This window comes from Lithobates pipiens, unplaced genomic scaffold, assembly GCF_037356315.1.
Source record: "Lithobates pipiens isolate NorthernLeopardFrog02 unplaced genomic scaffold, aLitPip1_a1.2 Scaffold_8, whole genome shotgun sequence".
Taxonomy (NCBI): Eukaryota; Metazoa; Chordata; class Amphibia; order Anura; family Ranidae; genus Lithobates; species Lithobates pipiens.
Genome location: NW_027507903.1, coordinates 655,690,828 through 655,711,545, shown reverse-complemented (window position 1 = coordinate 655,711,545; position 20,718 = coordinate 655,690,828). Strand labels below are relative to the sequence as shown.

General features: G+C 47.1%; 1 protein-coding gene across 3 annotated transcripts in view; it reads left to right on the top strand.

Moving 5' to 3' along the window:
- LOC143964211 (C-type lectin domain family 10 member A-like) overlaps nucleotides 1-20,718 on the top strand; it is an 82,118-nt gene that overhangs the window by 8,869 nt on the left and 52,531 nt on the right. For 2 of the 3 annotated variants that reach the window (XM_077473918.1, XM_077473919.1), the window contains exons 2-5: nucleotides 4,906-4,986; nucleotides 8,583-8,693; nucleotides 10,054-10,092; nucleotides 11,478-11,549. In XM_077473918.1, the coding sequence (XP_077330044.1) occupies nucleotides 4,906-4,986; nucleotides 8,583-8,693; nucleotides 10,054-10,092; nucleotides 11,478-11,549 (303 nt within the window). The remainder of the gene's footprint in view (nucleotides 1-4,905; nucleotides 4,987-8,582; nucleotides 8,694-10,053; nucleotides 10,093-11,477; nucleotides 11,550-20,718) is intronic. The other variant, XM_077473920.1, reaches the window with a different exon arrangement.

The window sequence follows — 20,718 nt, the reverse complement described above, 5'->3', positions numbered from 1 at the left end:
GTTTCTGGAATATAGATTGCCTAGTTTTACTGTTAGTTGGATACCAAGATAGGTAATAGCGCGTGTATCCCAACCAAAGAGAAAGTTAGCTTGACAAAGTGTCACTGTGGTGGCGGGTAAGAAAACGTTGAGGGCCCTGGATTTTGCAAGATTAATTTGGAGGTTGCAGAGAGATTTGAAGGGGGAGGAATCTTTTAAGATGTTAGGAATGGGTAATGGGGTCTGTGAGGAATAGTAGGTTGACATCCGCGTAAGCCACTAGTTTGTACTGTTTGTATTTAATTTCTTTAATTTCTACCAGTTTAATGTTCAGGTTAGCCCTAAGTCTGCGGAGTATAGGGATCACTTTCATTCAGTTAGACAGGTAGGGATCACTTTGACGCTTTTGGCCAGACAGGAATCACATAAGTGCAGTTGTCCGGTGAGGGATCACTTTGATACAGTTGACCAGAAAGGGATCATTTTGATGCAGTTGACCAGAGATGGATTCCTTTGACGCAGTTGGTCAGAGAGGGATCACTTTGATGCAGTTGGCCAGAGAGGGATCACTTTGACGCAGTTGGCCAGAGAAGGATCAAGTTGATTTAGTTGGCCAGAGAGGAATAACTTTATTCAGTTGGCCAGAGAGGGATCAATTTGATTCAGTTTACCAGAGAGGGATCACTTTGACACTGTTGGCCAGAGAGGGATCACGTTAATTCAGTTGACCAGAAAGGGCTCACTGTAACACAGTTGACTAGAGAGGGATGACTTTGATTCAGTTGACCAGAAAGGAATACATTTGACACAGTTGACCAGAGAGGGATAACTTTATTCAGTTGGCCAGAGAGGGATTACTTTGATTCAGTTGACCAGAAAGGAATAAATTTGATGCAATTGGCCAGAGAGGGATGAATTTGATTCAGTTGGCCAGAGAGGGATTACTTTAATTCAGTTGACCAGAAAGGAATACATTTGATGCAGTTAACCAGGGAAAGATAACTTTGACGCTTTTGACCAGAGAGGAATCACATTGGTGCAGTTGTCCAGCGAGGGATCACTTTGATTCAGTGACCAATAAGGTATCACTTTGATGCAGTTGGCCAGAAAGGGATCACTTTTTTGAGTTGGACAGAGAGGGATCACTTTGATACTGTTGGCCAGAGAGGGATCACATTGATTAAGTTTACCAGAAAGGGCTCAATTTGATGCAGTTGACAAGAGAGGGATCACTATGACGCAGTTCTCAAGAGAGGGATCACTTTGACACAGTTGACCAAAGAGGGGTCACTTTGACAAAGTTGGCCAGCAAATTAACTACGTTGATGCCGTTGGCCAGTGAGGGATTACTTTGATTCAGTTGACCAGAAAGGGCTCACTTTGACGCAGTTGACCAGAGAAAGACCACTTTGATGCAGTTGGCCAGAAAGGGATCACTTTGATGCAGTTGGCCAGAGAGGGATCACTTTGATGCAGTTGGCCAGAGAGGGATCCCTTTTGACATTGTTGGCCAGAGAGGGATCATTTTGACACAGTTAAAGGGGTTGTAAAGGTAATTTTTTTATTTTCTACATAGGTTCCTTTAAGCTAGTGCATTGTTGGTTCACTTATCTTTTCCTTCGATTTCCCTTCTAAATGTTTTTTTTCTTTGTTTTCTTTGTCTAAATTTCTCACTTCCTGTTTCACCCCAGTAAGCTGTTCAGTAAGCTGTTCTGGCTGACTAACCACCAGCTCGGATGATGGTGAGAAGTTTACTGAGGAGAAACAGGAAGTGAGATATTCAGACAAAGCAAAAAAACATTTAGAAGGGAAATCAAAGGAAAAGGTAAGTGAACCAACAATGCACTAGCTTAAAGGAACCTATGTAGAAAATAAAAAATTTACCTTTACAACCCCTTTAACCGCAGAGGGATTGCTGTGATTTAGGTGACCAGAGAGGGGTCACTTTGACATAGTTGGCCAGCAAAGGAACTACGTTGATTCAGTTGGCCAGAGAGGGATTGCTTTTATTCAGTTGACCAGAAAGGGCTCACTTTGACATAGTTGACCAGAGAGAGACCACTTTGACGCAGTTGTCCAGAGGGGGATAACTTTGATGCAGTTGGCCAGCCTAAACACATTCAGCAATATGAGCAAATTACGGATGCATATTTTTTTTAAGCAAAGGTTTGTCATACATACTGTATGTAAGGGTTAACATTTGGTTACAACTCCTTAGTACCCCATATGTTGTATATATGGAAGACATTTAGGACCTGAACATGGACATTGCTCTATTTCTACTGCATAGTGCAGGTCAGTGATAAAAATGGGGCAAATCATTGTACATTCATTTTTATTTGCTATTTTTTCACTTTTTTTTGCACATTTAGAAATGGTCTGTTGCTGAACAGCTGCATGAGGAGTTGGAATTAAGCCTCTAATAACTAATCCAGACCTGCTGTATAGTTGTACAGCAACAGATCACTTCTAAATATGATCTATTACTGGCTTTAACCAGTCAGAAGGTGGATCACTATGATTTCTCTTCGAAGAGACTGGAAAGATCCTGAAGTTCAGTGGTTCCTAGCTGATGGGCAATTACTGACATGGGTCTGTGTGAATACAGATCCACCCTAGTAATTGTCCAGTTTATATGTGTTACATAGAACTTCATTGATTCCTGATGGAAAATTGGTAGGTTGGATCAACTTTCACGCAGATGCACACCAGTGGTTGCCCAGTCCATCAGTGTTACACAGAAGTCCAACTGGTTCTTAATTGATGTGTCTTTACTTCTTATTTTCTCACTTTCTCCCTTGCAGGTATAGCACCCTCTAGCGTGTGCTACTAGAATAGCAGTGCAGGTCAAAGCATTTGGCTGGCTCTGGGATTAGTCACTGAATCTGGGTTAGGGTTACTAGTGGTTAGGGCTGGATGACTCATCCTGGCAGGTTACTGGTGCCTCCCCCTGGTATCTGGAATATCAGAGAATGTTCTAGAACTAGAGGGTAGAGGTGAGGAGAAGCTGCCATAACTATTTATGGGACCTTAGCCAATAACCAAAAGTGAGATGGGAGGGGACTAAGAAAATCCCATTAAAAAAAGACTTGGGCCATGCCAGCAAGGGAGTCAAGTGGAAGATGGGGTAGTGCTGTGGAAAGGCTGTTGGTGGCCCTTGAGGGACCCCTGCTGGGGAGGAGTTTTACTTTGGGCTGGAGTTCGGGATAGCTGGCCTGGAAGGATCCCACAATCGGAGGCAACTGGAAGGATTCATACCGGAATAGGCAGCGGGAGAGAGCAAACAAAGATGGGACAACACAAAGAGGAGAGACTGTCAGCTTTAGCAATGCTCTCTAAAGACAGTGGTATGCTTAAGTCTTCATCTTTGCCCTGGGGAATCTCCATGGAAGTGTGTTCCAGTAAGGAAGGACTGGGGGATTGTGTCAGTCAGGGGGACTGGGGCAAGAAGTAAAAGGGTGGGCTGGCATCTTCTGCAGCAGTAGAACTGGGCTCAGGGTCTACAGGAGGGCATAAGGAGATGCTGTTCACTCCATATTGTGTTATTTTATCCACAATGGGACAGGATGCTCCCAGCCTGTAAAGGGCAGCTTCTGAGTTAAAGGGGTTGTAATCCTATGCATTTAAGTGAAAAAACTTCTGACAGTGACTGCCCCCCCCCCCCCACGTTTTACTCACCTGAGCCCTTTGTTCCCTTTGGTGGAGATGAGCTCTTCCTCTTTTCCCAGAGTTCTCGCCTCTTGATTGGATAGATTGATAGCAGCGCAGCCATTGGCTCCCGCTGATGTCAATCAAATCCAATGACGCGGGTGCTGGGGGGGGGGGGGGACAGGACTGAGTCCGGAATTCTGTGTCTATGCACACAAATGCTGGACATGGGAGTGCACCTGCAAGGTAACCCCCAGGGAGAGCACTTCTCCCAGAGGGCTTACCGATGCGAGGAGGAGCCATGAGCACCGCTGGGGGACCCCAGGAGATGGTGATTGGGGCCATCTTGTGCAAAACAAAGTGCACAGTGGAGGTAAGTATGATATGTTTGTTATTTTACAGTAAAAAAAAAAAAAAAAACGAAGGCTTACAATCACTTTAAGACTAAAGACTGTTAGTTCCCCTGGAGTGATCAGCAGGAGCTGTACATGTGAACCAGGATTGTGCAGCTGGAAGGAAGAAGAGGACTTTCTGTAAATAGGATTGTCTCCTTTTTTCATAGTTCTAGACATTTTTCAAGTTGGGCATCCCATATATCCCTACCCCAGCCACATTATCAACTAATAAAACATCAGAAAACAATCCAAGGTCTGTTTTCTGTGTTTAAATCCCTGAAGGAAATGCTGCATGTTTGGCCATGTAGCAGTGGGGAATCCTAACTCTGCAACTCCTATGTTGTGATCTGCTTGGGTGAGTCAGAGGACCACAGCCTGAGTATCACCTGTAGAACGATCTCTCTACCTCTAGATGTTCAGGTGAAGACCCAACCTTTTTCAGGGCTCTCGCTGTTGCGAAGGAAGCAGATTCTCCAAACATTCGGTGTCAGCTCTGTGACTTTGGCCCATCTGCACCGCTGCCTCAACCAGTCCTGGTCATCTACTCCGACCCTCCTGGAAGATGAGTCTTAAGTCGTGATAGTAATAATACAATTAAATTCTAATGATCCCAAAGTTGTTCTGCTAAATGCTTAAAATGCTTTAGTATACATTGTTATGTAAGTCGATATATTATAGAATTTATCATTGGCGTCAGTAACTTTTTCAATTCTCCAAGAATAAATTCCAGATAAGTCACAATGTCAATAGTATCGTATTTCAGAAAAGCTCCATCTCTTATTGATAAAATGCTGTGTAGAGCGCCGTTATATCTGAATTAAATTACCTGAAAATCCTCCCTGGAATCTACAACATGTATATTAAGGTCTGTGTTCTTCTTCAGAGCTCTCTTATGAGGAAAATACATATACCAATATGGGTGATCTTCATTTAAAAAGGATTAAGAAAGCATCAAAAGCCAAAGGTAAGTTATTATAATGAGGGGGTATCCTCTTAATCTATTATGGACAGCTGAAGACCAGAGTCTTCATTTATAGAACACATGTCTACTAATACTAATACTGCTATACTGGATCTACCAATCAGAAATCACCTTTTACTATATCTGTATTGAGGTAATAAAAACCAGCATCTCATTGGTTGCCCTGATTTAGTATACATTTTATACCTAAATACGATATACATGGCAGCGGCGGGGAGGGGGGAGGGGCGCAAACAAACTGAAAAATACTTAAAAAAAATCAATTGCAGCCTCACTGTGCCTATCAAATGCAGCCACTTTGACCATCAAATGCAGCCACTTTGACCATCAAATGCAGCCACTGTGCCCAGCAAATGCAGCCACTGTGCCCAGCAAATGCAGCCACTGTGCCCAGCAAATGCAGCCACTGTGCCCAGCAAATGCAGCCACTGTGCCCATAATATGCAGCCATTGTGACCACCAAATACAGTCACTGTGCCCATCATAAGCAGCCACTGTGCCCATCATAAGCAGCCACTGTGTCCATCATGTGCAGCCACTGTGCCCATCAAATCCAGCCACTTTGCCATCAAATGCAGCCCCTGTGCCCAGCATATGCTGCCACTGTGCCCAGCATATGCAGCCACTGTGCCCACCAAATACAGTAATTGTGCCCACCAAATACAGCTACTGTGCCCATCATTTGCAACCACTGTGCCTAGCATATGCAGCCACTGTGCCCACCAAATGCAGCCACGTGTGCCCATATCAAATGCAGCCATTTGTGCCCATCAAATGCAGCCATTTGTGCCCATCAAATGCAGCCATTTGTGCCCATCAAATGCAGCCATTTGTGCCCACCAAAATCCAGCCACTTGTGCCCACCAAATGCAGCCACGTGTGCCCATCAAATACAGCCACTGTATCCATCATGTGCAACCACTGTGCTCACCAAATACAGCCACTGTGCCCATCATGTGCTGTCACTGTGCCCACCAAATACAGTCTCTGTGCCCAACAAATGCAGCCACTTGTGCCCAACAAATGCAGCCACTTGTGCCCATCAAATGCAGCCACTTATGTCCAGTATATGCAGCCACTTGTGCCCATCATATGCAGCCACTTGTGCCCAGTAAATGCAGCCATTTTTGCCCAAAAAATGTAGCCACTTATGACCGTCAAATGCAGCCATTCAGCCATTTGTGCCTGTCAAATGCAGCCATTTGTGCCCGTCAAATGCAGCCACTCCAGCATGTGTGCCCTTCACTCCTCTTCCTAATTGCTAGGCATCCAATAGGGTGGCCTGGCACTTTGGCCAATCAGGAAACTGGTCTGACGCACTGCCTCCTGATTGTCAGGGAGGAAAGTTATTGTGAAAATAGTGAACATTAATTCACTACTATCATCACACAGAAGGCTTTTCTAATCTCCAAAGAAAGCTTTTCTAATCTCTGAGGAAACTGAAAATCCAGTTTCCTTCACATGACCTGTTGCATGAAGCATTGCCGTCGATTGCTCCTCCTTGGAAATTGGCCAACCCAATGGAAATCCCAAAGTTCCCACAATGCACACATACACTAATATCCAAGCTGCTACCACCTACAAATGACAGGCTTGTGAGAGACCTTAATTCTGACACTCACAATTAGAGATAAGAGTTCAGGTTTTGCCCCAAACTTTAGCTCCCTTGCGTTTTAGTTAACAGGTCAACTAAATGACTTCTTCACACACCCACTGCAGTGAACCTCCTGATTCACAAGGAAGGTGTTCATTAGTAGCAGTATTACTACTGCCACTAATGAGTGACAGCTTCCCATTCAGGTCTGTGGTTGGCAGGGGACTGTGGCTGTCAGAGGTTGAGCAACCAATGGAGCATCCCTGCCCCCATTCATCTGAATGTAGATAGTTGGACTGAGGATGATAGCAGATGTCATTGACCAAATATCACCACATGGTCATATTTGCTCAGTGATGTCAGCCAGCAACTTCGCCATCAATGTTTCCATTCAGCTGAATAGTGATGCATCATTGTTTTTTTTTTTTTTCTGACATTGTGGGATATTATTTTTTTTGGACATCAAATTAGATTATTTATTGGACTTCAGGGCACATTATTTTTGGACATCATAGGACAATATTTTTTTGGACATCAAGGGACATTATTTTTGGACATCGTGGGACTGTTTGCAGACTTTGTAGGACACATACTTTTTGCAATTTGTTGGACATTATTTTTGGATATCTTGGGACATTATGTTTTGGATATCATGGACATTATTTTTGGACATTGAGGGATAATATTTTTGGACATTATGGAAAATTAACTTTTATGCAGCGTAAACACGACCGGACTTTCCGGGCAGACTCGATTCGATGGTCTTCCGGACGGACTTTAGGCGGAGTTCCGACTGACTTTCTGAACAAACGGTCTTGGTCACACTAAGTCCGTTCGAAAGTCCATTCACTTTGAACGTGATGACGTAAGAAAGGACTAAAAAAAGAAAGTTCAATAGCCAGTAGCCAATAGCTTCCCTTGCGTCGTATTTGGTCCGTTGGGCCATCATACAGGCGAACGGTTTTCCCAATAGGAATTGAGTCCATCGGACAGATTTGAAACATGTTCTAATTCTAGGTCCATCTGATTTTTTTAAACGAAAAATGATCGGATTAGCCCACACGTGATCGGATTGTCCGACGGACTGATTCCATCGGACCTAGTCTGCCGGAAAGTCCGTCATGTGTATGTGGCATTAGACATCATAGACATAATTTTTGAACATCTTGGGACATTATTTTTTGACAACATGCAACATTATTTTTTTGGACATCAAGGGACATTATTTCTGGACATTGTGGGACTGTTTGTAGACACATACTTTTTTGGACATTGTGGGATATTATTTTTGGACATTAAGGAAAATGAACTTTTAGACATCATAGACATAATTTTTTGAACATCTTGGGACATTATTTTTTGACAACATGGAACATTATTTTTTTGGACATAGTGGGACATTGTTTTTGGACATTGCAGGACATTATATTTGGAAATCACGGACATTATTTTTTGGACATTGTGGGACAACATTTTTTAAACATCCTAAGACAATATTTTTTGGACATACAGTAGTAGGACATCTAGTAGACATACAGTAGTAGGACATCTAGTAGACATACGGTAGTAGAACATGTAGTAGACATACAGTAGTAGGACATGTAGTAGACATATGGTAGTAGGAAATGTAGTAGACATACAGTATTAGGTTATGAACCAGAACCTACACTCTCATTAGGCTGTATCATGATAATGAAATAACATGAGGTGATATATACATATACAGTTATAGTGGAAGATTATTATATGATAGCTGTGATATAAATATATATATATATATATATATATATATATATATATATATATATATATATATATATATATATATACAGTTATAGTAGAAGATTATGTATTTCTATGCAGGGAATGAGCACACAGATGATCCGGGATGAATATAAAATGTCTTTACATGAGATAAGAATTCTGGAGGATTATTATACCGTCTGATACACGCACCATTATTCACTATCTTCTCTGTCTGTAGGGATTCCGGCTGCCAAGAATACACAGTACCGGGTGATGCTAATCCTGGGGGTCCTCCTAATATTGGTCTTCATTATTTTGGTCACCCTCATGACTTTCCTGTTCATTTCCTGTGAGTATCTCTAATATATTGGGATATTGGGGTTTGAATTTAGCGTCTGAACTTTGATTAAGTTCATGAACTTACCCCTTAGGCTCCATGCACCCTGGAGCTCATAAACAGAAGTTTTTTGAAGTTTGGACGTTTTTTTTTTTTAAAGGCCCATAAACTCCACTTTATGTTATCCTATGTGTCCATGCACACATGGACGTTGTTGGACGTTTATCATCAGTGGAGTTTATGGGCTGTTTTCTGAACTCCATAAAATCGCGTTCAGGAGCAGTACTGGAAACGCCAGGTGTTAAACGAGGGTTAACGATGTAAAAAGAGCATTAAGCCTCGTTCGGCGTTTCTCTGCCTCTATTCAAAAATCAATGGTTCCCTATGGGAGCCCATTGATTTGAATAGAAGTTGCACCAGAAGTTGGATCATCATGATCCGACTTGCGGTGCGAATTGTGTGCCAAGGATGAAGGGGAAACCCGCCAAAATGAAAAAAAAATAAATTGGCGTGGGGTTCTCCCCTCGGACGATACCAGACCCTTTGGTCTGGTATGGATTTTAAGGGGAACCCTCTTTGCCCGAAAAACGGCGTGTGAGTCCCCACCCAGGGAATGATGGGGCGGTGATGTCATAGGGGGACCGGGGTTACCAGGTGACATCACCCGGTGACCACGCCTCCATGCCTATATAAATCGTTGCACACCGCGTACCCAGCATTACAGCGGGAGAGAGCGTTATGTCAACATTGGAAGAAGAACAAAGAAGGCGATGGAGAAGACCAGGCCACCGCTAGCAAAAGAGCAGGCAGAAAATAGCAGGAGCAGTATAATTATTTCAGAAAGGCTCCACCTTTGAGCTCCAGTTTATGACTTTGACTAATTAGTGGCAGACATTTGTGAACACATCCAAGAACTACACAGGCACCAGAAATGTAATTACTGTGTCATCACTGAGCTGGCATCTTAGTTAGTCCAAGACATAGATGGTGACCCTGGATGATGTCTGAATGAAGATGGCTCTGTCCTTCTGAAGCTGATGAGGGCATTATCGGGGGAAGTATTGTGTTATCTGTGAGAGGTCATAAATACCTGGAGGGGTTACACTGACAAATTAATAGAATGGTGCACCTACCATGAAAATATACACAATATACAGTATACAATATATGAAAGGTCAGCTTCTTAATTCCAAAAAGATTAAATGGAATTCAATGGGGCCTTATAATGGCCACTGTGAAATTGGACAACACCCAGACCACGTCTGTGCAATCTAGAGACCATATCTTTATCTATTTTTAAACTGTGTTTGCTGATGTGAGTTTTCCAACATTGAAGAACCTTATCTGACATTGTTTTCTATTTCCTCTTCAGATAAACGTGTTGGTGAGGAAATGTCACAGATGAGGAATGGTGAGTGTATAATGGTCTCAATGGTCATGTCACAATGCATTTCATGGGTTCCACATATTCCACTTCCTTGGGATCTGTGAAACACTTGGAGGGGTCTCAGGGATTATTCCTTTAACATAAAAGAGGATACTATTCTATTAGCCCTCTTCTATTGACCCATAATAGTGGGTGATCCTTAGGGAGGATAGAGGCTTTATAACTGCATATCGCAACCTTTCACCATCCAATAAACCATCCTGTAGCATGTGTTACCTGGGTAGGGCAAGGGCACGGCCTAAGGCAGGGTATGACGAACCTTGGCACCCCAGATGTTTTGGAACTACATTTCCCATGATGCCCAACTACACTGCAGAGTGCATGAGCATCATGGGAAATGTAGTTCCAAAACATGGCACTACACCTTGAGTGCCAAGGTGTTTTGCTTGCGTCTATCTGGCAAGGTTACTTTGTGGTATAAGCAAGGAAGCTGAGACTTCTGCAGTGTGTAAATTTGATTTTACTATACAAAGATGCTGTACATACAAAACTATAACAATGTTAGGAATACAATACAAGACTTACAGATATCTATAACAAGCAAAATGCCTAGCAAATGAACAGCCTATGGTCTATAACAGTACAAATACACTTAAAAGTTACTTATCTTCTGTTACTGTATGTTTGTGATCTCCCTTGACAATGATTCTTCTGGAGACCAGGCACCTCCTTGCATGATGAGTGGCTTCTGATCTTAAAGAATGATGATGTATGTTCCTAGTTTATGCCTGAATCCCCTTTTTTTGTGTCAGGCTGTTTACCATAATTACCAAACAGACAACATACCTGTTTACTGTAGCTGTGTAAACACTGGACTGTTGAAACTGTCAATTGAATACAACAATGGTGTCTACGTACCCATTGTATGCAGCAGCATTTGTTTGAGAAATCTACTCAAGCCAAAACATGACAAAAAATCTAGTAACCACTGTAATGTTATGTCTGATTAAAAAAAAAAAAAAAAATCATATTTTAACAAACGCAACACACAAGGTTCACCATCACTGGCATAAAGGATGAGATCCACCCTGCTACTGTCATCTAGGATCTTGAAGTCATCTAATGTGCCTACAACAAAGGAGGTGTCTATTCTAGGGTGGAAAAGTCAATGTTATACTGTGAAACAAGTGATTTTTTTTATTGCCTATACATTGTGGATTCTGTAAATAGGCCGGGTGTGGCTCTCATGTGCTGTACTTTAAACAATTTTGAGAATACATTTGTGTCATTTTATCAGCGCTTAACTGTATATTATCAGGTATCTATGAAGTTTTCTTTAATGTTCCGTGTGTGTACTGGAGTGTAGATCCGCAGTAATCTGAGATGAGACACAATTGTTATCATTACAGGTTCTCTTTCCAGAGAAGTTGAGAGCATTCAAGCATCTGTGAGGAACCTGGAGAAAGTTCAGACAGCAAGCAGTAAGATTATCTTATTCCAATCACTGGAACACTTACCCATCAAACCACCTTTCACCACAGTGTACAAACAGGATGTAGATATCACAAAGCCTCTCTGTGTCTGTTTGTAGAACGATGTATCCAGATATCAAACACATTAGGTGAAATTTAAAAACAAAAAAACTGACATTACAGGTCCATGACATGATGGGTCCTCTCCTGTCCACTGCAATGGGTGGTTTGTGAGTCCTGACATCATGGGTCTTTGATATTACAGTTCCTCTTCTGTCATCAGCAGTGGGGGGGTCCTGACCTCATTGGTCCTTTTCTGTCCTCAGCAATGAGTGGGTCCTGACCTCATGGGTCCTCTTCTGTCCTCAGCAGTGGGTTGATTCTGACCTCAGGGGTCCTCTTCTGTCCTCATCAGTGGCTGGTTCCTGACATCATGGGTCTGTGACATGATAGGGTCCTCTTCTGTCCTCAGCAATGGGTGGATCCTGATGTAATGGGTCTGTGACATGATGGGTCCTTTTCTGCCCTCAACAGTAGCTGGGACCTGGCTTGCGGGTTCTCTTATGTCATCAGCAGTGAGTGGGCCCTGACTTCATGTGTCCTCTTTTTGATGGGCCCTCTTCTGTCCTCAGCAGTGGATGGGTCCCGACCTCATGGGTTCTCTTCTATCTTCAGCAGTGGGTGGGTCCTGACCTCATTGGTCATCTTCTGTCCTCAGCAGTGTGGTGGAGGGGTCCTTATATGATGAGTCTGCAACATGATGGGGCCTCTTCTGTCTCTACCAGTGGGGGAGTCCTGACTTTATGGGTTCTCTTCTGTCCTCAAAAGTGGGTAGTTTCTGACTTCATGGGTTATCTTCTGTCCTCAGCAATAGGTGGGTCCTGATGTCAGACCCATGACATGATGGATCCTCTTCTATCCTCGGCAGTGGGTGGGTCCTGACATCCCTATCCTGTACTGAGCAGTGGGTGGGTTCATTACATGGTGGTCCTTAGCAGTGGCTGAGCCCTGACCTCATGGGTTCTCTTTTGTCCTTAGCAGTGGGTGAGTCCTAACCTTAATGAATTCTCTTCTGTCCTCAGCAGAGAGTAAGTTCTGATATTAAAGTTCCTCTTTTAGCCTCAGCAGAGTGTGGGTTCTAACCTTATGGTTCCTTTTCATTCCTCAGCAGTGGGTAGGTCCAGACCTCATGGTTCTTCTTCTGTCCTCAGCAAAGCGTGGGTTCTAACCTCATGGTTTCTCTTCATTCATCAGCAGCGGGTAGGTCCTGATGTCATGGTTCCTCTTCTGTCCTCAGCAGAGGGTAGGTTCTGACCTCATGGTTCCTCTTCAGTAGGGATGAGCTTGGTGTTCGACTCGAACACCGGCTGTTCACCCATTCAGCGAAGCCAGAACTCTGTGGGCCATTCGTGCCAAATTTGTGTGGCGCTCACTGCCCACAATGCACTGCGCCATCGCTGTGCACTGCTGGTTCATGATTGGCCAAGCATGCACTGTGACCCCGCATGCTTGGCCAATCACAGCGCTGGCAGTGAGGAGAGCCATGATTGGCCACAGGCAGGATGCGACGGCGACCGTTCTTGGCGCCCAAAGGGCTACTTAAGGAACCTGTTACTGTGCCTCTGTGCTGTCCAGTCTACAGCGTGTCCGGTTATTCTGTCTTCTGCTACCTGATTGTCCCTGATTCTTGTTACCCGGCTTGTTCCTGACGACCTCTGCTTGCTGCCAGCCTCTGACCTCCAGCCTGTCTGACCACGCTTCTGTCTCTTCCTGTGTACCGTTGCTGCCCGCCTGTTACCGACCCGGCTTGTACTTTGACCTTGCTTCTGCCACCTGCTGTTCCAGCCAGACTGCCTGTGCCTGCTGTTGTCTGCTGTCTGCTACCAGCTGTTCCAGCCTGACCACCTGTGCCTGCTGTTGTCTGCTGTATGCTACCAGCTGTTCCAGCCTGACCACCTGTGCCTGCTGTTGTCTGCTGTCTGCTACCAGCCGTTCCAGCCTGACCGCTTGTGCCTGCTGTTGTCCGCTGTCTGCTACCTGCCGTTCCACCCTGACTGCCTGTGCCTGCTGCTGTCTGACCAGTCTACCGGGTGTCTACATTTCCAGCCCTTCTGTGGTTCCTCCACTACTCAAGGTCTGGACCTGTCCTTCTCCAGCTCGGCACTTGTGCCCTCTGAACTCTAGAACTCCTGTTTCCACCTCCAGGGATTCTCGAGCCAGAGGCTTACGAGAGGCCGCTTCCTGCATTCTGGGCTCCTATACCAGGTACGTGACAGTACTGGTGTTAGGATTTCAGATGGTGAGTCTGACTTGGTGGAAGGAGACCTCTCTTACGACTCTGGTTCAAGTCTCTCTGGAGTGGGAACAGAGGGACAGGAGCACAGCGGGGTAGGAGCGTCCGGCCAGATGCAGCAGCAGGTGCTAGGAAGGTGGAGATCTTCAGGTGCAGGAGCCCTCTGTAGCAAGAAGGCAGCCAGTGGAGATTGGCAACAGGCCGTGGTACCAGGACGGGTGGAGCACGGGTCTGGAGAGGCAGAGGCAGGCCCGGATGGATCTCTGGGTGAGGAAGCAGCAGACACAGAAGCAAGCAGGAGCCAGCAGAAGAATCAGATAACAAGCAGGGGTTCGGCAACAGGTATCAGTCCAAGAAGGGTCAAACAAGCCGGGATCGGAGCAGGAGAGGTCAGCAGAGTCAAACGGAGCCGGGTCAGGTATCAGGTAGGGTTCAGGCAGAATAACAGATAGCTTCAGGTACTAGCTGCAGACGAACAGCACAGAACATCCGCAGCTGTGCCTTTATAAAGGGCCACTGGCGCCAATCGCGCTAACGCGCACACGTGCGTGCGTGTGCCGCGCGCACATACGAACGGCATGCACCCGCGCGCGTCTGCAGACGCGCGTGCCCACGACGACCCGCGGCACGAACGCGCGTGCACGTACGGAGACCCGATCGCACAGAACGGACGGATTCCTGACATTGCCCCCCAAGGGGCAACCTCCGGGTGCCCCTAGCGACTCTTTTTTCCGTGTGTGCAGTAAAAAAGGCCTGGATTAATCTATCAGCATGTAAATTAGCAGCAGGTTCCCATGAATTATTCTCCGGGCCATAGCCCTTCCACTTAATCAAAAACTGACCTTGTCCTCGTCGTCTTCTGAAGTTCAAGATGGCCTCTACTTCATATTCCTCACTGCCATCAATCAGCACAGGGTCAGGTGGCCTTGTTCCTCTACCGGGGAAGGGATCAGGTACAGCAGGCTTAAGCAGAGCTACATGGAAGACTGGGTGTATTTTCATGGAATCAGGTAAGGACAGTTCATATGACACCTCGCTAATCCTCCTCTTAACTGGAAATGGACCCAGAAATTTGGGTGCCATGTTCTTAGAGGGGCAAGCTAATTTTAAGTTAGAAGAAGAAAGCCATACCTGGTCCCCGACTTGAAGAATCAATTCTCCCCTTCTTCCTCGATCGAAGCTCCTCTTGCTGTCAGCCTGAGCCTTAGTTATGGCCTCCTGCAGGGTCCGGTTATTCTGTTGAAGAAAAGATACTGTGTCCTGTACCGCTGGAACATGGGACTCTGTAAGGATATCAGGAAGAAAGGACAGGTTAAAACCGTAATTAGCAAAAAACGGGGATTGCCCTGTGGTAGCATGGCTGGCATTGTTGTAGGCGAATTCCGCCAGAGGTAAAAGGGAAACCCAATCGTCCTGAACAAAGGATGAAAAACATCTAATGTATTGCTCGAGGGTTTGGTTGGTACGTTCCGTTTGCCCATTGGTCTGCGTGTGGTAGGCGGAGGACAAGGCCAATTCTATTTTCAAAGCCTCACATAGGGCTCTCCAAAAGCGAGAGGTGAACTGGACCCCCCTATCGGATACAATGTTGGTGGGTACCCCGTGAAGCCTGATTATCTCCTTGATGAAGATGTGTGCCGTCTCAGTCGCGGAGGGGGTTCCCTTCAAGGGTAGGAAGTGGGCCATCTTAGACAAGCGGTCACAAACCACAAAGATGGCTGTACAGTTCTCAGAAGGAGGGAGTTCCACAATAAAATCCATAGTAATCATCCGCCAGGGGCGGTCGGGTGTGGGAAGTGGTTTAAGCAGCCCCCAGGCCCGGTTTCTGGGGACCTTATTCCGGCTACACATGGGGCAAGAATTCACATATTGCTTGCAGAATTCCCTCATGCCTGGCCACCAGAAGGAGCGCTGTACAAGCTCCAAAGTTTTGCGGACACCAAAGTGCCCTGCGAGAGGATGATCATGGAGGAGACCCAAGATCTTTATTCGGACGTCTTCAGGAACGAAGATCAGATTGTCCTTCCAAAGCAGCCCTTCTCTGGATGCTAATGAAATTCCTGGGGGACAGGAGGATGTGATGGAAGCTCTCTTTAACTGGGACAATAGGTCTGGCTGAACGAGTAGAAAGGTGTTAGCAGGGAGGATGGTATCCGGGGGTGCGATGTCCTTGGAGCTATCAAACATGCGGGAAAGCGCATCCGGCTTCACATTTCTTGACCCAGGGCGATAGGTAATGTGAAAGCAGAACCGAGAGAAGAAGAGGGCCCAGCGGGCCTGCCGAGGTTTTAGACGTTTAGCGGTACGGAGGTACTCGAGGTTCTTGTGATCCGTGTAGATGAGTACGGGGTGTACCGCCCCCTCTAGAAAGTATCTCCACTCCTCCAAAGCAGACTTAATGGCAAGTAATTCTCGGTCCCCCACATCATAGTTCCTCTCTGCGGGAGAGAGTTTTCGAGAAAAGAACCCCATGGGGTGCATCAGGTCATCTTTACCTAGACGCTGGGAAACCACCGCCCCTACTGCTACCTCAGAGGCATCTACCTCCAGAATATAGGGTCTAGACGGATCCAGGTGACTGAGGATGGGAGCAGAGATGAACAAGTCTTTGAGTTTCTTGAAGGCGGCCTGGGCTTCAAGACTCCAATGAAAACGCATATTTTGTTTAGTGAGCTGGGTGATGGGAGAGATAATGGCCGAGAACCCCTTAATAAACTTTCTATAAAAATTGGCGAAGCCCACAAAGCGCTGGATTCCCTTTTTATCGGTGGGGGCTGGCCATTCGAGGACAGCAGAAACCTTTTGCGGGTCCATCTTGATGCCTGCTGGGGAGATTTCAAGGCCGAGAAATTGGATATTCTGTTGCTCAAATTTACATTTTTCGGCTTTAGCATAAAGTCCGTGTTGCCGGAGCCGAAGCAGTACTCTGCTGACGTGCCCACGGTGCTGTTCCAGGGACCCGGAGAAAATCAGGATGTCGTCTAGGTATACAATGACGAAAATGTGCAGAAAGTCCCGGAAAACATCATTAATCAGGTGCTGGAAGGTGGCTGGGGCGTTGCAAAGCCCGAAAGGCATCACTAGGTACTCGTAGTGCCCAAAACGAGTTCGGAACGCAGTCTTCCACTCGTCACCCGCTCGTATACGGACCAGATTATAGGCTCCCCTCAAGTCCAACTTGGTGAAAATAGTAGCCGACCTCAGTTTTTGAAAAAGTTCCGGAATCAGGGGTAGGGGATAGCGATTCTTAATCGTGATTCTGTTTAGCTCCCGGTAATCCACACAAGGTCGAAGGGTCTGGTCTTTTTTTGTAACGAAAAATATTCCGGCACACCGGCAGGAGATGTGGAGTGGCGGATGAACCCCTTCTTGAGGTTCTCGGAGATATAGACCTTCAGGGCCTCTTGCTCCTTCTCGGACAAAGGGAAGACACGCCCAAACGGAATCTCTGCCCCAGGGAGGAGCTCAATGGGGCAATCGTAAGGGCGATGCGGGGGAAGGGAATCAGCCCCCCGTTTACTGAAGACGTCCAGAAACTCGTGGTAAGGCTCGGGGACTGACTGACATAAGTCCAGGTCTGGGTCCAGGCAGAGGAGCGTTCTGGGCTGTACAAGAGCCCCAGGAAGACAGTGGTCCTGGCAGTAAGGGGAGAGGAACCTCACCTCCCCGGAAGACCAGTCAATGGAGGGATTATGTGCCTGCAGCCATGGTATGCCCAGGATCACAGGGAAAAGTGGTGATGAAATGACGTCAAGTGTTAATAGTTCCGTATGTTGGCAGGAGGTGGTGGTTGGTAGTGGAAGGGTCTCCTGGGTGACTCGGCCGGATTTAATTTGGGAACCATCGGCCAGGAAGATGGAAAGTCCATGAGACTTTTTCTGAAGAGGAATGGAGTGTAAGTTGGTGAAGGCAGCGTCAATGAAACAACCGCAGGCCCCGGAGTCAAGGATGGCGTTGACGTGGATCGTTCTTTCCTGCAGCTGAAATGAGAGCAGAAGGGCAACATGGAAAGTGTTGGAAGGCAGGGTTACGGAACTGTGAGACACAGAAGAGAGGCACTTACGTGTCTTAACAGGGCAGTTGGTCACGTAATGTCCGGAACCGCCACAATACAAGCACAAGTTCATCTGTCGGCGGCGGACTCGCTCTTTAGGTGACAGGGTAGGCCGGAGTAATTCGAGCTGCATGGGTTCCTCAGTAGCTTGAGCAACACTGGCAGGCGTTGCGAAAGGCCCGGAATTTAGAGCGGTCATCTGCAAACCTCTCCGGAATGGGAACCCTAGGTTCAGGTGGAAGCATCATAACGGGCGAATGGGTGGCTGGCTGAACAGGAGGAGGCTGAGGTGTGGCGACTGATGAACCGGGAGTAGAGAGATGCTGAACACGCTCCTCCAACCTGGTGTAACCATCCTGAAGGGACTTCACGGCCTGGGTGAGGGCCGCAAGGTGCGAGCAGATCTCCTTCATGGCGGAGGCCCCTTCCGCAGACTCAGTCATGGCTGTTCGTACTGTTAGGATTTCAGATGGTGAGTCTGACTTGGTGGAAGGAGACCTCTCTTACGACTCTGGTTCAAGTCTCTCTGGAGTGGGAACAGAGGGACAGGAGCACAGCGGGGTAGGAGCGTCCGGCCAGATGCAGCAGCAGGTGCTAGGAAGGTGGAGATCTTCAGGTGCAGGAGCTCTCTGTAGCAAGAAGGCAGCCGGTGGAGATTGGCAACAGGCCGTGGTACCAGGACGGGTGGAGCACGGGTCTGGAGAGGCAGAGGCAGGCCCGGATGGATCTCTGGGTGAGGAAGCAGCAGACACAGAAGCAAGCAGGAGCCAGCAGAAGAATCAGATAACAAGCAGGGGTTCGGCAACAGGTATCAGTCCAAGAAGGGTCAAACAAGCCGGGATCGGAGCAGGAGAGGTCAGCAGAGTCAAACGGAGCCGGGTCAGGTATCAGGTAGGGTTCAGGCAGAATAACAGATAGCTTCAGGTACTAGCTGCAGATGAACAGCACAGAACATCCGCAGCTGTGCCTTTAAAAAGGGCCACTGGCGCCAATCGCGCTAACGCGCACACGTGCATGCGTGTGCCGCGCGCACATACGAACGGCGTGTACCCGCGCGCGTCTGGAGACGCGCGTGCCCACGACAACCCGCGGCACGGACGCGCGTGCGCGTACGGAGACCCGATCACACAGAACGGACGGATTCCTGACAACTGGACAGCCATGTCCGAGCCCACGCAGGGAGCCTCTCCAATGGACGACCTCTGCCACCATCTTGCTGGACTTACCCAAGCGGTGAAGAACCTACAGGAAGGCTATAGCCAGTTGGAGGAACGTGTCCAGGCCCTGTCTGCATCCACCCCAGCTGTTTCCGGGACTTCTGCTGCACCTTCAGTGGTGATGTTGCCGCCAGAGCCCAGGGTACCCACACCTGAAAGATTCTCAGGCCACCGGGGAAGATTCAGGGCATTCCGCAACTCCTGCGAACTTTTATTCGCCTTACAACCAAGGGCCTTTTCCCTCTAATCCACTAAAGTGGGATTTGTCATTTCCCTGCTGACAGGCGAACCCCAGACCTGGGCTCATCTTCTTCTGGAAAAGAAGGATCCTTCTCTTGATACCCTGAACGCCTTCTTTCAGGCCATGTCCCGGCTATATGAGGATCCACAATTAACTGCTAACGCAGAGGCAGCTTTGCATGTGCTGCAGCAAAGCCGCAGACCTGTGGAAGACTACGTATCAGAGTTTAGACATTGGAGTGCTGACACGAACTGGAATAATGCGGCTCTTCGTTATCAATTCCGTATGGGTCTTTCGGAACCCCTGAAAGACGAACTAGCCCGAGTGGGAGACTTTGGAAGCCCTTGTGGATCTGTCAATCCAAATAGACAGACGCTTAAGAGAGCGTCGTTTGGAACGTTCCACAGCAACCTCTCGTCCAGTGTGGATGTTACCTCGGGTACCTAACTCCCCCCATCCGGCCTCTTCTAATTCCACTGCAGCAATCCAGGACCCCCCTGAACCCATGCAGCTGGGTTTACTTAGACCTTCCCTGACACCTGAAGAACGTCAGCGCCGTCGGGCAGGAAACCTTTGTCTATACCGTGGAGACACTTCGTGCGCACTTGCCCTGCAAAGCTTCGTAAGTGCTTTTCCATGTCTCCTGACCTTACTCCTGACTTGCCGAATAGTATCTCCCATCTGACTGTACCCATTCTTTTGCAGCTCCCAGGAGGGAATATCCGAAACAGCGCAATTATTGATTCGGGGGCTTGCAGTGGCTTCATAGACTTGTCCTTTGCCTCAAAATATAACATTCCCCTTCGGTCTAGGGCAAAGGGACTTTCCGTGCATCTGGCCGATGGTTCAACTCTCAAATCTGGTCCAGTAACTCAAGAGACTTTACCTTTGTTTGCCACCATTGCCGGGACTCACCAGGAGTTATTGTGTTTGGACATCAAGTCCCCTTTATTTCCTATCATATTAGGCATGCCCTGGCTGAGAGCCCATAATCCCCAAATTGACTGGAGTTCTGGGAAGATGGAATTATTCTCACCCTACTGCCTCCAACATTGTTTGTCGGGAATCGGCGAAGCCCCCTCCTCTTTGCTCTGCCTGGAAAAAGACGCAGAAACTCATCAAGCCGTGCCCCAAGTTTACCACAGCTTCCTGGACGTTTTTAGCAAAAAGGGCGCTGAGACTCTACCTCCTCACAGGCCATACGATTGCCCGATAGAACTGCTTCCGGGTGCAGAGATTCCTTTTGGAAGAATTTTCCCATTATCGAAACGGAATTGGGAGCCCTGAAGACTTATCTGGACGACAACTTAAGGAAGGGATTTATCCGTCCCTCTACCTCCCCGGCAGGCGCGGGAATCTTCTTCGTAGAGAAG